The sequence below is a fragment of the Capsicum annuum genome, chromosome 4 (genome assembly GCF_002878395.1).
Source record: "Capsicum annuum cultivar UCD-10X-F1 chromosome 4, UCD10Xv1.1, whole genome shotgun sequence".
Classification (NCBI taxonomy): Eukaryota; Viridiplantae; Streptophyta; class Magnoliopsida; order Solanales; family Solanaceae; genus Capsicum; species Capsicum annuum.
The window spans coordinates 14,360,592-14,377,805 of record NC_061114.1 but is presented as its reverse complement, the minus strand read 5'-3'; the positions used below and the strand labels follow the sequence as shown (position 1 = coordinate 14,377,805).

The 17,214-nt window shown below is 33.4% G+C and overlaps 2 protein-coding genes across 4 annotated transcripts; one reads left to right on the top strand and one right to left on the bottom strand.

Annotated features, from left to right (window-relative positions):
- The first annotated feature begins 7,533 nt into the window (after positions 1-7,533).
- LOC107868221 (SWR1 complex subunit 6) lies at positions 7,534-12,388 on the top strand. 3 transcript variants are annotated; one of them, XM_016714848.2, is made up of 5 exons: positions 7,569-7,925; positions 9,881-9,986; positions 11,206-11,309; positions 11,434-11,640; positions 11,963-12,388. In XM_016714848.2, the coding sequence occupies exons 1-4, from the start codon at positions 7,821-7,823 to the stop codon at positions 11,635-11,637; spliced, it is 519 nt and encodes a 172-aa protein (XP_016570334.1). In that variant the 5' UTR covers positions 7,569-7,820; the 3' UTR covers positions 11,638-11,640; positions 11,963-12,388. The 3 variants fall into 3 exon arrangements, with proteins under 3 accessions (XP_016570332.1, XP_016570334.1, XP_016570333.1); XM_016714847.2 differs by having other exon boundaries at positions 11,860-12,388; XM_016714846.2 differs by lacking the exon at positions 11,963-12,388 and having other exon boundaries at positions 7,534-7,925; positions 11,434-11,818.
- Positions 12,389-14,646: 2,258 nt separating this feature from the next.
- On the bottom strand, positions 14,647-16,319 carry LOC107868220 (pathogenesis-related thaumatin-like protein 3.5). The gene is given in 3 exon segments (XM_047410765.1): positions 14,647-15,067; positions 15,070-15,560; positions 16,181-16,319. Coding segments are annotated over 3 exon segments (972 nt in total). The 5' UTR covers positions 16,242-16,319; the 3' UTR covers position 14,647.
- Between the last annotated feature and the right edge of the window lie 895 nt (positions 16,320-17,214).

Genomic DNA, 17,214 nt, shown 5'->3' with positions numbered 1-17,214 from the left:
AGAAAGCATTATTAGTAATCTCTCAATATCAAGGAAGTCTTGTACGAAAGTCTTCAGAAGAGATTCAAAAATAAGGAAGTTTTCAGTAATGACTAAAAATAAATAGCATCAACAACCTCACTAGATTCTCTCCTCGTTCAAAAGAAAAGGCAGAAATATTTTCATTTCCATTCGCATGTTATTTGCTTAACAAACCAAACAAAGATGAACTAAATCTAGCATGCAAATATGAACTAATGCTAGATTTAGTTCATCTTTGTTTGGTTTGTTAAACAAATAACATGCAAATGTAAATAAAAATATTTCTACCTTTTCTTTTGAACGAGGAGTGAATCTAGTGAGGTTGTTGATGCCGTAATTATATGTATTCATTGCTGAAAACTTACTTATTTTCGAATGTCTTCTGAAGACTTTTGTACAAGACTTCCTCGATATTTAGAGATTACTAATAATGCCTTCTGAAGACTTTCGCATTGTCAAGATCTTTGCTGACGATGTAGACTTTTGCATGGCGAAAATCTTGTCATCAGCAGAAATTCTTGCCGTAGCGAAAGTCCTGGGAAGGCATATCTAGGAATCTCTCAATATCACTTGATATTGAGAGATTACTATTGGTGCCTTCTAAAGACTTGCTCCCGAGCAAGCATTTCTGATGATGGTGTAGACTTTTGCATGAAGATTATCTTGTCATCTATATTGGAGAAGAGCGATCAGCAGAAAGGTTGAGAGATTGGGCTTGTTTTATTTGTCCACTAACTCGAGCAATGTTTTTGATAGGGTAATGAGCCTGGAGTTATGTAACATTTGATAGGCTTGGTAGAGTCGGTTTAGAGCAAACGTTATGTAACACCTTGCTTATTAATTTATCAAATCCCTTGAGGTTGGTTGAGCAAGCTGCATCGAGCAACACTCGATAAAAGTGAGTTATTCAATGGTTGGGACCACATCTTGAGTGTGCATCAACATATTTTGACCTAAAACAAACACAGCGACCCTCCATGTATCCTTTAAGGCTTCTGAAGAAAGTGTTCTGAAGGCCTTCTTCAATGCCACAACTTTGAAGGTAGTGTTCCTAATCGAGCTTACAAAAGATCAGGAACTCTATACCAACTTCAAAGACGGCAACGACAAACCTAAAGACCTAATCGGCAAGCTGGAGGCAAGCTTGAAAATTATCGAGATTCACATACTATAGCAAGCCTCTGATCTTCTCCAAGGAATGTTGAAAGCATGCTAAGGCAAGAAAACACAATTAATTATAACCATATTGCTAAGGATGTAATGACACTCAATTTGTCTTTCAATCTCATTTGTGGTTCTGATCAAGTCAACAGTAGTGAACCTAATCGGAACCACAAACAAAAAGGCATGGGATACAATTTAAAATCTAGAAATTGCCGCCTTTGCTTAGATTTCTTACTTTAACTGCAGTTGTTTTTGGCGTGAATTTTCTAGACTTATTGTACATTATTTCAACCCTCGATGCCCGTAAGGCTGCTTTCTTGGTCTTCTCCTATTTTCTATCTAGGTGATAATCCTGACTACGGTACCTAGTCGCAGCTCCCTATCAAAGTATCCATCTACATTATTTTTCTTTTAGAGAAACAACAGACGGATTTAAATTACCGGATACACTTTCATATTTGCACTTGATTCAAATTTCTCATGTTTTAAGATAATTTCATCGGTCAGATTCTCTAGAAGTTCCTTGCTACCCTATCTCTCCTCTTTAATTAGCTCTCAGATGATATAGTCTTTCATCAACTCCCCTTTTCCTCGCAGGCATTCTCCTTCGGCTCCTTCTGGCATATAATCATCTTCTCGAACAACCCTTCCATATAAATTTGGGCCAGGGGAATTTTTATTGGTTTTTCGTTCTTGTTTGATGTAGTGCCAGGCTTCGAATACCTTCTCAGAGTCCAATGCACACTTAAAGTTAAGTCCAATCGTTATTAGATCTCTGCAATGACACCAAATATTGATCCCTTCTTAAAACTTGACACGTATAAACAGGAGCAACAACCGTTAGTAATTCGTAATAGGGTATCTGCACCATCTTCATGGGTCCCTTGACCTTATCAATTCAAACCCATTAAACTTAACTGTACAATGCAGGATCTTGTTTGAGTGATCAATGCCTAATCGGTTAAAAATTGAATTCACAAAAACATTATACTTTTTGTGTATTGTCCCGATGACCTTATCAGTAATACTTACTTAAACTCCCACACATATGATAGTGGATCCATCTGCACGCACCTTATTCTTTCCAGCCCCATCTATAGCTTAAATTAAATAAACAGATGACTAGCTAGTTGCAACAGATGCCACATCTATTTAAATATTCAAACAATTGCAGACATCTGTTACGACAGATGATCAACTTGTTGCAACATATGACATATCTGTTGGAAAATTCAAACAGATATATCCATCTGTTACAACAAATTGTCAATATGTTGTAAGTTATCTAACAGATGGAATATATTTTGCAACAGATTACCCATCTGTTAGATTTATTTATATATTCGATAAAATGTTGTATTTAGATCTTTTTTTTTAATTTACATATTCGAAAAGTCACCAATTTTATTTAATTAAGGGATATGCACAGTAGTGACTTTTTGTTTGACTAACCCATTCCAATTCAATCATTTATAAATAGGTCCCTCCTTACTCGTTCATTCTACTACACTTAAAAATATGGTTGAACCAAATTCGTACAAGAAAATTCACATCGAGTCCTTACAGGAACTTCAAACGCAAGTTGATGAACTCCAGAGGGATTTGGCTGACTTCGGAGCAAGGCTGAGGAAGGCCCTGCTACTGTCGGATGAAAATTGTCCGGTTGACAATAATAATAGTAATAATAATAATTATAGTAATGATAATAATAATAGTAGTACTAATAATTAGGTTATGTTTTTTTTTCTTTTAACGTATGTATGTATTTTCTTCCTTTTGTATATCGGATCTACCCAAGAGATTCAAAAATCTATGTTTAGTGGTCGACTTTGAATTTCTAATTCTTATTTAGTATTTAATTATCATTCTGTTTATTCCTTATTTTCAACATGTCGATGGAGGTTAATCTGATGCGACAGATCGATCACATGTTGCAACAAACGGTTATTAATAAAAAAAAGGTTATTGTTATTGAGAGGGTGAAGAGATCTGACTTTTCAATTATTTAATATGAAAAAATGTTTGTAAATAAATAATAAGGAAATAAATGATAAACATAATTTATAGCGGTAAAAGAGCGGTTATTTAATTTTAATAACTGATCGTGACTTTTCACTATTTTTATTTTTAAATTTATTTTTTAAAATTAATTATTTATTATATAATTAAAAGAAGTTACAATATTGGATTAATTATAATTTATATGATGATTGTTAAAAAAAAAGGTGAACAATCATGACTTTTTGTCTAAAACAAAAACACATAGATTCAACAATGTTGCTAATGCATCAAATTCCTCATCTGTTGCGACTGATGTATCAGCTGTTATAAGAAATAAAAAAACTATTAAAACAAATTGTCCATTTGTTGCAACAGATGGTATATCTGTTGCAACTGATGGTTTATCTGATGCAACAGATATACAATTTGTTGCCAGAACTCAATAAAAATAGTTATTATTTTATTAAAAAAATGATTATTGAAAAGGTATTTTTTTTTAAATTTATATAGTAAAAAAGTCAGCAAATTTGGATTAATGATATGATGATAATTTTTTTTTTAAAAGATAGATTATATGTTGTAACAGATATATTATCTGATGCAACAGGTTCTCTATTGTTGCAACAGATGATATATCTGTTGTCACAGATGTGTAATATGATGCAATAGATATAGAATCTATTGTCACAACTCAATAAAAATAGTTCTTGGAAAGAACTAATTAATGATAATAATCTGAAAAGTCATGACTTATCACAATATTTCTTAATTTAATTAAGTCATGACTTTTCACAGTAATAAAAAATGTAATTAATAAATGGAGGTGAACAGTTAGATTATATGTTGCAACAGATAGGTTATCTGATGCAACAGATTTTATATTTGTTGCAACAGATGATATATCTGTTGTCACAGATGAATTATCTGATGCAACATATATAGAATCTGTTGTCACAACTCAATAAAAACGATTCTTGAAAAGAACTAATTAATAATAATAATAATCTGAAAACTCATGACTTATCAAAATATTTATTTTCTTAATTTAATTAAGTCATAACTATTCACAGTAATAAAAAATATAATTAATAAATGGAGGTGAACAGTTGCGCCTTTTTGCCTCTCATTCAAATTCAATCCTCTATAAATAGGTCCCTCTTTACTCAATCGTTCATTCAACTACACTATTTGTTATTGCATCTCGTCTTTCATATTACACCTGGACTTCCACCATTTTCTCTTCCCTGACTAAGGTAAGTTTTTTTCTTGCTAATTTGTAGTATACGTTGTATTACATTCGGTTATTCTTAAGATCTTTACTTTTGTTTTTAAGTGTTTTGTCAATTCACATGTGTTCTGGATTATGGCTGATCCAGTGTGGGATGTTACTTTTCTGCAAGACGCTGTGAATGAACTTCGAAATCAGGTTCGTGACCTACAATGGGAACTAGGAGCAGTTAGAGCAAGAATGCTCCGTGAGATACGCTGGCTGAGGAGGGTCTTGCTACTTTCGGTTGAAGATTGACCAACTGACAATGATGATGATGATAATAATAATAATAATAATAATAATAATAATAATTAGATTATTTTTTTCTTTTAGTCTATGTATATGTATTTTTATTTTAAGTTTAATAAAAAAAATTATATTTGACCTTTGATGTTTTAATTCATATTTAATTTTCATTCTGTCTATTATCTTCTCAACAAACATGTCGACGGTTGAACGAAAAAAGGAATAATTTAGAATCTAGTAGCAATAGCAAGATTTATCTATTGGGTTTGTGGCAGGAGCTGATGTGTTGTTCAAAACAGATTACTCATATGTTTCAACAGATAAGAAGTCTGATGCAATAGATAACTAGTTTGTTGCACGGCTTTGACGTTTTAATTCGTACTCCCTCCGTCTCAAATTACCAATCCCAAATTGAGATGCCACATTGATTAAGAAAAATAATTAATAACATGCCTACTTTACCATAACCCACTGATCAGTTGGTGGGACAGTAGACGGTGTTTGAAATAACCATTATTTGCTATTCAATCGAAATTTCATAAGAGAAGAAAACTTTTAACGTGGGTCGACGTATAATCCCCCTATTAAATGATGTTTACGTTTTAATTTGAAGAAAAATTGATTGATGCAAAGGGTAAAACATAGAATTTTTTTATCTCTTCTTGATTAATGAAAAAAAACAAGTAAAATAAGAAATCAAATTAGAAAATTTGGGACGAGTAATTGGACGTAAGGAATAATTTTGAATCCAATAGAAATAGCAAGAGTGGAAACATATTGGTTATCTATTGGGTTTGTGGTAGGGGCTGATTTGTGTTGTTCCAAATAAATTAATCATCTGTTACAATAAATATTTAGTCTGATACAATAAATAATTAGTCTGGTGCAATAGATAATCAGTCTGATGCAACAGATAAACTGTCTGATGCAACAGATAAATCTTCTGTTGCAACAGATTACTCATCCGATGCATCAGATGATTGATCTGTTTAAATTGTGGTCACTTATATTGGATTGATGATCGGGGTTCCATCCATTGTTGGAAAAACAACAGTAACTGTGTACCCAGATGACAAATTCGAATAAAAACCATAATTTTACTTACCAAAGTTATCTATGAAGTAATGCCAAAGTGGAAAGTGATGTAGGAAACAAAATTTGACCTAAGAAATTAATCAGATAGCAGCAGTAGCGCTGTAGCGGTAACAACAACAACAATGGTTGACAAGAAGAAGATGAAGATAATAATGAAGTAGAAGATGATGATAATGAAGCAGAAGATGATGAATAAAATAGCAGCAACAATGAACAACAATAATCGTGAAGAGAGAGAAAACAACAACAGATGAGAAGGGAGAGAAAGACGCCTTTTCCCCCCTCGGTTTCTCGTTATATAGGTAAACATTTGGATCAAAATATAAATTTAAAAATTTGTGGGTTATTTTCAAATTTCGCCAACTTTCTTAATCCATACTAAAGTAATTGTCACTCCCACTCAATAATTAAGACTTGTATCACTTACACCTCATTTTAAAACTCTTTTGTCACCTACAGCTCAAAGCCCCAAGTCACTTAGGGTTGATTTTTTTCGAAAAATCATTCATAATTGTTTTATTTATAAAGTTACTCAACCAATTAAATTAATTTTTTCATTACGATTTATTAATATGAAACTTTTATTTAAAACCAAAATTCTAAGAAACAAAAAAAAAATCATTTAAATCATTTAATAATCGATTCCACTTGACTCAACTTATTTAAAATATAATATTGACCTTTTGATTCTTTTAACATTCATTTAAGGGCAAACAAGTAAATATACCCCTGCAACTCAGAGCAAATATATTCTTCGTTAAAAAAGTAAAGCAAATATATCTCTGCCTCTATAGAATGGTTCAGATATATCCTTGTCGTCTAAGAAATGATGCATATTTACTTTTTTATTAACCGACTAAATTAAAAGAATTATAAAATTGATTTTTTTTTAATTTCATAAAATGTCACCTAACTTCAAAAACTTACCTCACCATTTTTAACCCCTTTAGACGATACACTACTGAAAAAAAAAAAAATTTAATCTCTCTTATAGTCAGACCCGATTCAATCTCATTTTATGACTCGATAATGTGGGATTCAAATTTTTTTTATAACGTTTGACCTGGAGTACTACAAACTGACTGAGTGAGGTAATTATTTAAAGTCATATGACATTTTTAAAATTCAAAAATTAATTTTATTTTTTTTTAAATTCAAAAAAATATAGATATATTAACAAAAAGGTATAAACACATCATTTATTAGACGATGACATTATATATGGATCACTTTATCAACAAGGAATATAGTTGTTCTAGATCACAAGTTGAGGAGTATATTTTGGGTAAACAATATAGATTCTGGCAATTTAGAGCTTAAATACTAAAAAATTGTGTTATTTTGCATAATTATTGAAAATCTTGAATTTGGATCTATCGAGATATATAATTAGCTCTCGATACATCTAAAAAAGATATATTTTGTCTTTATAAATATACATAATTAGCTTTTAATATATTTTTTTTAATTTTGGGTCTGTCGAGATACATATATATCCAACGGAGATACATTTTTCCTTTGAAAGATACATAATCAACTTTCAATATATTCTTTTTTTGATTTTGAATCTAACGAGATACATAATTAGCTCCCTGATACATTCAAGGATGATACATAATTAGTTGAGATTTTTGTAACTACTTTATAAGAGTGGAGATTTGTGTAAATATAATAAGTTAAGGTGTATATTTATGTTATTTTTCCGTATATATTCCCCTTTTCCCAGAAAATACAATATTGCATAGTTTAGGGGTCTTAATCTAGTTATTTGAAAATATAGTGGTCCGTTCAACAATACTCAACGTTTGTAACTCCCAACTCCCAAGTATTTATAACCCTAAATTGCTCCGCCGGCCGATCTCCGGCCGCCGTTTTCACCTTCATCGCCGGCATACTTTTCTTCCTTTTAATTTCTTCAAAAGTTCATAAATAATTCAGATTTTCTCATTTTTGGAATTCGAATCAGTAAAGTAAATAGAAAAATAAATAAATTTGTAGTTTTGTAATCTGAATTTTTGTAGCAATGGATGAAGAAATGTCGAATTCGGCGAGACGAATGTCGATGCGAACTCGTAAAATTGCTCCGAAAATGGCTGCTGCTCTTGCTAGTTCTGATAATAGAACACAGGTATACTAAATACCTTTTTTTTTTTTTTTTTTTTCAATTTTTGATTTTTTTTAAGTTTCGCATTTACCGTTTTGGATAGAGTGAATGATGAAAAACACATCTAAATTATATCGATTCTTTGAGTTTCATACCTGAACTAGCGTGAGTTTCCTACCTGAATTATCATGAAATGTTAATCGAAACACAATTTAACTATCAGTTGTTTACTTTTCCTACTTTAAATATCACCATTGTGCAGTTAAGAAAAGTGAACAACTGATAGTTAAAGTTAAGGTGTGTTTCGATAAACATTTGGTGATAGTTTAGGTAGGAAACTCAAAAATATGTACTAATACAAAGTGGTTGCTGCTCTTGCTAGTTCTGATAATTGAACATAGGTATTCTAAACACCTTATTTTTTACTTTTTCAATTTGTGAGCTTTTTTTAGGTTTTGCATTTATCATTTTGGATAGAGTGAAGAATCAAAAACATGCCTAAAGAATCTTGATTTTTCGAGTTTCATACATGAAAGATGGATGAGTTTTCTACGTGAACTATCACCAAATGTTTATCGAAATGCACCTCAACTATCAGTTAATTCACTTTTCCTACCTGAACAATAGTGATATTTCAAGTAGGAAAGTTGAACGACCGGCAGTTGAGGTGTATTTCGATAACAACAACATAGTGTAATTCCGCTAGTGAAGTCTGAAGTGTATAATTCTTACCCTTACCTTGAGAATGTAAAGAGACTATTTCTGAAAGACACTCGGCTCAAGAGAATATCAGAAGTTATGTAAAGCAAATACATTAGGGAAGAAGTCATATTGAAAATAATGGAGTAGAGAACGGTAGTAACAACAAATAATATGATAGACAAATTCAAGGAGACCATTTTGTATGTCAACAACAACAATATACCAAGAGCCCGTTTGGCCATGAGAATTTTTCACTTTTTTTCGAAAAATATTTCACTTTAGTGAAGATTGTAGTGTTAAAAGTGAAAACAAGTGAAACTTGTTCTCACTTTTCCCCTTCAACTTCTCTCACAAAAAATCCAAAAGAACTCTAATTTGTTTTCATGGCCAAACACGACTTCAACTCCAACTTCAACTCTAACTCCAACTCCAAAAAAAATTAGTTTTCATTGTCAAATGCCTACTAAGCATAATTCCACGAGTAGGGTCTTACCATTTTGGATTTCAACAACAACAACATAACAAGTGTAATCCCACGAGTAGGGTCTGGGGAGGGTGGTGTGTACTCTTAAACCTTCGGCCCCCACCTTGAGAAGGTAGAGGGGTTGTTTTCGATAGATCCTTAGCTCAAGTAAATCATATCAAAAGTTAAGTATACAAAGCAAATACAGTCGTGGAGAAGTGAACAGGAGCAGCAACAAATAATATGATAATCGAAGTCAAGGAGATCATTTTGGATAGTAACAACAATAACGATATACCAAGTGTAATTCCACGTGTGGGGTTTGGGGTACGAGCCTTAAGCCACCTTGAGAAGGTAGAGAGGTGGGTTTTGATAGATCCTTAGCTCACGTAAAGCATATCAAAAATCAAGTACTCCCTCCGTCCCAATTTAAATGACCCAATTTCCTTTTTAGTTAGTCAAAAAGAATAACACATTTCTACCTTTAGTAACATTTAGCTTTTAAATGTCCATTTTATCCTTAATGAAATGATTTATAGCCACACAAATATCTATGACTTATTTTGGACCACAAGTGTCAAAAGTCGTTCTTTCTTTCTTAAACTCTGTGCAGAGTTAAACTACCTCACATAAATTGGGGTGGAGGGAGTATGTTAAGTAAATACAGTAGCGAGAAGACGTAATTTAAACAATGGGAAGAGAATCATAGCATCAACAAATAATATGATAATCGAAGCAAAGGAGACCATTTTGGATGTCCTGCTAGTTTAAGGATTTTAATGATCTATTTATGTGTTTATCGTTGTTGGAGTAGGCTATGTTGGCGCGGCTCAATGCTTTGGAAAGTGATAATGCAGTAGTGGAACCTCAACTACTTGATGATGATGATGATGAAGCTTCTCTCGACGATGAGGATCAAGGTAGTTGTTTTCTTTTTTCTTTTTTTGGACTCTATCTATGTCCATAAATGTGTTAAATATGTGAAAATATTACTGCTTCCACAAGTTTTAGCTTGTCTGGAGTTGAATTTGTTCTTTGGTTGTGAGTTTTCCATAACATAATTTACATAGTTGGTCAGAAGTTTCGATCAAGGAGGAGGGTTGTGAGAGGCTAATGGTTGGAGTAAAAATAGTCTAGTATGATGAATTCCTCTTAATACTGAATTCATTAGTTGCAATGTGCTACATCCACTAAAACTGGCCTGAATGTGCTGCAATAGATATGAAATTTCAGATAGCTGAACCCATTAGTTTAAAATCGAGGCATAGTTTTGAGTGGTTCGTTGGGTTCTTCCCATTCCTTCTGCTTAAGCAATATAGGCTGAGAGAGTAGCAGCTCTTGTCATTTATGCCAGTGTTATGTTTTACGAATAATAGATAGGAAGATAGATCTTTGACCATCACTCTGCTGGAAATCGTACATTTACAGGCTTTGGTGATTGGTTTGCTCAATAAAGGATGGTATGAAGAGTATATGTACTTGTGATTCGGTATTAGAGAGTGTGCATTACAGTCTTTAGTTGATGCATACGTTCAATAAGGAGTTCTTCACATAGTTGTAATTTACTTCTATTCTATGTTCATTGAGGTTGAGCCTGCATCAATGCCTACAGAGAGACTAGGGAGTAAAGTACATTTTCGAGGGACTTGATGCTCTTTTCGTCAGAGGATGTTGTAGTGTACCTAGAAAACCATTGCTGTTGTACAAAAGCAGAAGATTGTGGGGCTTTATTCTCTTCTTGTGCCTGATGGCTTAATCGTCTATCCAAAGAACCATTGCTGGTAAGCTCTTTACAAAAAGCTAGCAGTCACTTGACCATGGGCAAAAAGAAGAGATGGAAGAAGAAATAAAAAGAATATAACCGTCTTGCATTATTTTCATTATCAGGATCTATTTCTTAGGTTTAATTCAGAAAATAATAGCCCACTGTCAAGGGTAATAAAATTTTGTAGTTACAATCTTTATCTTATCATCCCTTTCTCCTTTTATCTTTTTCATCGCTCCAGCGAACTTCTTTTGTCAAACCTTCTTTTTCCCTCTTTAAAGGAGGATTTATATGGTTCTGTTCCTTTTGTCTCTTCCGATTATAACTATTAACTTTTCTGACTTTCAATTCAATTTACTTTATTTTAATTCCAGTATTTCATAAGAAGTACCCAAAAGGCACAAAGCGGAAAACTCGCCAAGCTAAAGCACTCGAGAATAAGAGAGCCCCCAAGTCATTCTTTGAGCTCTTGAATGAGGTATATATTTCTAAGGCTAATAGTTATGTCACCAATTTCTGAAAAAGGATTTCCAAGGCTAATAGATGATTTTACTCTCTGCTTCAATGACATAAATTGACCTCTCACCGTATTACTTCTGAAGGCAAACCTGGAGTCCTTGCCACCACATGTGCCAACCTATTTAAAAGCAGCAGTGGGACCTCCAAGTTCCAGCTCTCGCCGTCATTTCTGCACGGTTTGTGGTTTCTCCTCGAACTATACATGTGTGCAGTGTGGGATGCGCTTCTGCTCAATCAAATGTCAGACCATTCATAATGATACTCGATGCTTGAAATTTGTTGCTTGATTGGTGAGAGTTTCAACCTAAATTAAATTGGATGGACATCCTGTAGTATTTGCTAGTTTCATGTTTAGATAGCTTATGTACGTATTAAAGTACTCCGACTAATCTCACTCACTTGGGACTTTTTCCTTTTCTCCCCATGTGCATTGGTTATTACTCAAGCTCCTGTTAGTTCAACCTGTTAGAGTGCCTGATATTGGATTCCATAATTCGCTTACTCTTCAGAAAATATATTCAAGAGCAGTGTGATGTTTTGTTCAGCTTTTAGTAGGTGATTTCTCCGGTCAGATTTACGAATGTTTGAATGAAGATTTCATCTTATGTGTAGTCTTGCCATTCTTTTCACCTTTTGGTATGTGAGCAGCTACAAATATCAAGAATTGAAAGAGCTATATGCCTTGTGAGGCAATAAAAGCTTCTAGATTTGTGGTAAGGCAATCTATGCAGAGTATGCCACTTCAAACTGTCTTGTCAAAGAGCTCTCTTTGCTTTGAGCTTACTTCTTCATAAATTTTGTTTATTTGCTCAAAAACATGTTTTTACTTGCCTTTTGACTGTTGTGCTAGTTTTCCTTCCGCATATGTTTTTCACGTCTCTTTGCTCGTTGTTCTATCAATTTTTCCATTATTTCTGTGGGAAATGAAGATGGATGGGGAGAGCCCGTCGAACCTTAGTACCATTAGTCATTGTATTTTTTAACTTGTTTTTCAAGCTGGAAGTCATTTCAAATCTATTTGACTCCATTCCCAGAGAATCTGGTGTTTTGTGCTTCATTCCTTAATGCATATATAGGTTTGCTCTTGTTACAGCAGAAAGCAAGGTATAGACTTGCATCTCTATATGTTGCTGCCAATAATTGTTTAATAGAGTGTCAAATAGGATAAGCAGGTGTACCAAGAGTGTGGTGAAGTAGGTTCAGAATTATGAGGTTTTAGGTTCAAATTCAAGCGGAGGCAAGAACACACTAGGTTATTTCTTTCCATCTGCCCATGTCTTGGTGGACGAACTTACATGGTATCTATACTGGTGGGAGGTGGAAGGTACTCATAGAATTAATTGAGATGCAAGTAAGTTGACCAGGTTACCATGATTATCAAAGGGAAAAAAACAGGTAGGCGACAAATAAAGTTTAAGCAGCATTGAAAGTCCTGTGGGGGTTTAAAGGAGCTCAAGGAAGTGCATTTCGATTGTCTTCCATTATTGAGAGGTGAACTTGGTGAAGCTTAACACAATTTAACTGATTTTTGAGTTGTTGACTATTGATTTAACTTGATGAGTTTTTGAATATTCTGCTCCCATTTGTACATGTCAAAGTTTCACCTTTTTCTCAAAAGAGAATCTTAAGAAAATAATTTGAAGATTTTCAAATTTGAAAAAGTGATTTGACCAGGACACTAATATCCTTCAAGATACACATTAAATGGCGTGGGACGTCTACTATATATATACATAAAAAAGAAGTTCTAATCATGTATAAATAATGTAATTTTTTCACCAGGGCGTTCGGTTCTGAACACCTGAGTGGCAGATCCAAAGGGTAAACTATAGGTTCACTCACGGGACCGATAACTATTAACCATATCCTACATGTGGATATTTTATTATGGATCACTTATTAATGTAGATTAACTTGAGATTGTTGTGGTAACACTTAATAAATTTTAAATTTTGGACCCTCCTCTATCTACATGCTTGGTAGATGTCTTGGTAGAAGATATTGATTTCTTGAGAGCTGAGTTTATAAAGTCTACTAATCTCTAGTCAAAAACTGAATAAATAACGACCCTTTTAAAGAATTTCGACACGATCAAATAAGAAGATAGAAAAATATATTGATAATGTAAAAATTCTTTACATTGTCAATGTATATAACTTAAATCTTAAAACGACAATGTATCTACAATTATGGATTGCCCTGTCTCAAAACTCCAAGAATGGCAACTGCTTCAAATGTCAAACTGCCGCTAAAATAGTGATTACCAAGCTTGTTAAGAATGTCAAAATGCTGCTAAAACAGTGATTATCAAGCTAGTTAAGAATGTCAAAATGCTGCTAAAATAGTGATTATCAAGCTTGTTAAGAATGTCAAACTGCTGCTAAAACAGTGATTATCAAGCTTATTAAGAATGGTAATGGCATATTAGTTAAAACACTTCTCAATAAGCCTGCATCAACACCCGTGTCTAATCCTCCAGATGATTTTGGGCTGCAACATTAAACCATAATTATAAGACAAATACATCTTTTATCAATGAACAAACAAAGTACTAATTTTGAAATGTATTGTTGAATGATGAATGGTTAACTCTTTTCATAAAGCTAATGCATTCCAGTTATTGAACAGAGAGTTCTAAGGTCGGTCTGTGACCCCTGGATGCCAGAAGCATCCTTGGGGTGATCTAGTAGTTCCGCAGGGTGGAGATGATGGATGCTGATTCATAAAAGCTAATGCATCCCACGTTAGATTGTAACGTGTTAAAATTCTTGGCTCTGTGGCTGATTCTAATACAGATTAAGTTAACTTTTAGTGAGTTTCAGTGGTATATTTTGTATCCTTTGAATGTACTTTCTAACTTTATATCTGTTCTTAATCTATAGACAAAACAAATTGAACAATCCATGTTGAAGGAGAAAAACAGAAACTGAAGAGACAAGAAGTTAAGCAAATACTAGGTGATTTCTTTTCATTTGTTCTAGCCTTGCTGGATAGAGTTACGTGGTATTGTTGCTGGTGGGAGTTGGCAAGTGGATCTATGACCTTTTCTGGTGGTGCTCCGGCACCAGTTAAATTCGAGGCAAATTAGGTGTAATTATAATAAAATGTATAAAAATTGGTATAAGATTTAGAAAAACACCCAGTAAACCAAGAAGATAGCTGGGTGTTTCATAATTTCCAAGCAAAACCTTAAAGCTTTGAGCATCAATATATATGTTCGAACCTCCCTAGCATCCACAACCTATGTTGCTCGGACTCTTCAATAATGTCAACGGGTGTGTGTTGGATTCGCCAAAACTAGTGTATTTTTGGAGAATCCGACACGGGTGCCGGCATTGAAAGTGAAGAGTCCGCCCAACTTAGCCCGCGACCCCTAAATCCTGGGTGGTATCTCGTGGAATCAGTCAAGGTGTGACCATCACGATTATTTAAAAAAAAAAAAAAGTTAGAGTCAAACAGAGGAAACAAGTTGGCTACATACCTATCAGAAGAAGCAGGACAAAAGGAGATAGCATAATCTGCAGAACTACAAGTGAAGGTACTGGTGCCATCATCATAAGCATAGCTATAAGATTTTGGACATGCATTCTTGAAGAACTCTGAGTAATCCGTTGGCTTACACGTATCAGGCGTCGCGTATGATCCACTACAACAGTATCTCGGATCACCAAACGCTTCACACGCGCTCTTACATTACACACATTACTGTAACTACTGTTGTTGCTGCTATGACTATCCATCATCTTCTTCAGCTCCTTTGGGCACGCCTCGTTGAGATCACCAACACAGACAGTCGTTGAACAGTTTCCAACTCCTCCAACTCCTGTCCCGCCTTGTGGACTAACAAGAATAGGCAAGTTATAACCATCCACAAGGCTAACATCATAGAAATCTAACCCTCCAGCACCATTCAATGTAAACTCCGCCACAGTAACTGGCGGAGCAGTTCCAGTTCCGGAACACTCCAGTGTTCCGGAGCTACAATCACCTGTTGCACAAGCGAATTTGCCCGTGGATGAATCTTGGGAACAGAAAGTCCGACCCCATAAACGCCTTGACCATCCCGTTGGAACGGGGATGGAAACAGACTCGCCAGGATTTAGCAGGAATCCTGTTGGAGCAAGTTGTGCAATGCCTGCACCTGATAAAATTCCTGGCCATACTTTACAATTGCATTGATTTACTAGCGTAAACGTCGTTGATAAAGCCCCTGTTTCATTACAACTTGTCAATCAATCAATCAACTACGTCTCAGTAGTAAATTATTTGACATCGATCACATGAATCATGTCAGCAGAGGCGGAGCTAGAATGCAATATACAGGTTCAAAGTTTCATCTGGACCCTATATATATTAAGAAATTGAATAATGTCTACAACTATTTGATTGTGATTTCAGTTATTATTTGTATATTAACTTGAGATTGTTGTAAAAACATATGAACTTCAAATACTGTATTTAGTATGATCATCTGTATCTATTTACTCCGTTCTATCTCACATAGACAACAACAACAATAATATATTTAGTGTAATTTGAAAGAGAAGTTTCGGGAGGGTAAGACGTAGGCAGAACTTACATTCAAATTTAACGTTTAAAATAACACTAAAATTATTGATTCTACATTCAAAATAACACTAAATTTACTCAAAAAAAATAGAGGTAGAACAAAAAGTAACAAGAATTTAAAGTCACCTGAAATTAGAAGGATAAAATAAAGGGAAAAGAAAGTAAACACTAAAATTATTGATTCTACATTCAAAATAACACTAAAATTTACTCAAAAAACATAGAGGTAGAACAAAAAGTAACAAGAATTTAAAAAGTCACCTGAAATTAGAAGGATGAAACAAAGGGAAAAGAAAGCAAGAGAAACTTGAGCATTCACCATTGTCTTGTGTACGAGGAAAAAAGAAAAAAGTAAGAAGGAAAAATAATGTGAAGAAAAACAAGAAGACACAAGTTTATGACGTTATTGTAAGATGATACTATATACTTCCTCCGTCCTATTTTAGGTAGCATTATTTGGCTTGACATGATATTTAAGGAAAAAAGAAAGATTTTTTAAAATTTGTAGTCTAAAATAATTCTGATTGTAAATCATTTAATTTCAGTAAAGAAAATTTTAAAGTTAAATCGTTTCTAATTATAGTAAGGTGATATTATTTTTGGGACGTTATTGTAAGATGGTACTATATACTCCCTCCGTCCTATTTTAGGTGGTATAATTTGACTTGACATGATATTTTAGAAAAAAATGAATACTTCTGAAACTTGTATATTTGTGTGATTGTAAAGTATTTCATTAAGAAAAATTTTAAAGTTAAATCGTTTCTAATTATAGTAAGATGATATTATTTTTGGGACATGATTGTAAGATGATACTATATACTTTCTCCGTCCTATTTTAAGTGGTATTCTTTGACTTGACACTATATTTATGAAAAAAAAAACTTCTGAAACTTGAATATTTGTGTGGTTGTAATTCATTTCATTAAGAAAAAATTTAAAATTAAATCTTTTTAATTATATTAAGGTGATATTATTTTTGAAACTAGCTAAAAAATAAAATATGTCACCTAAAATAGTAGAGAGGAAGTAATTTGTACAAGGAAAACAAAGAGGAAACATAAAAAAAAAAGAGGAAAGAGATGATATATATAGAAAGTATTTTGGAAGGACATTGGAGGAAAATATGGCCAATAATAATGTAGGTCAGCAAGTGTGTGCTAGGAGAGTGTTAAGATTAGGAGAACTAACGGTTATTTTTGTCATTTTCATAGTTTAATGAAAATTTTTGTCTTGTACGATATAAATTGTGAGTATTTAATTTGCAATAAACAAGTTATGTTAAATTTTCTAGA

Excerpts from the sequence above, each read along its gene's own strand:
- LOC107868221 (XM_016714848.2), top strand. The coding sequence starts at position 7,821 with ATGGATGAAGAAATGTCGAATTCGGCGAGACGAATGTCGATGCGAACT. Across the intron at positions 9,987-11,205 it reads TCTCGACGATGAGGATCAAG|TATTTCATAAGAAGTACCCA; the intron begins GTAGTTGTTTTC and ends TTTTAATTCCAG. Across the intron at positions 11,310-11,433 it reads TCTTTGAGCTCTTGAATGAG|GCAAACCTGGAGTCCTTGCC; the intron begins GTATATATTTCT and ends TTACTTCTGAAG.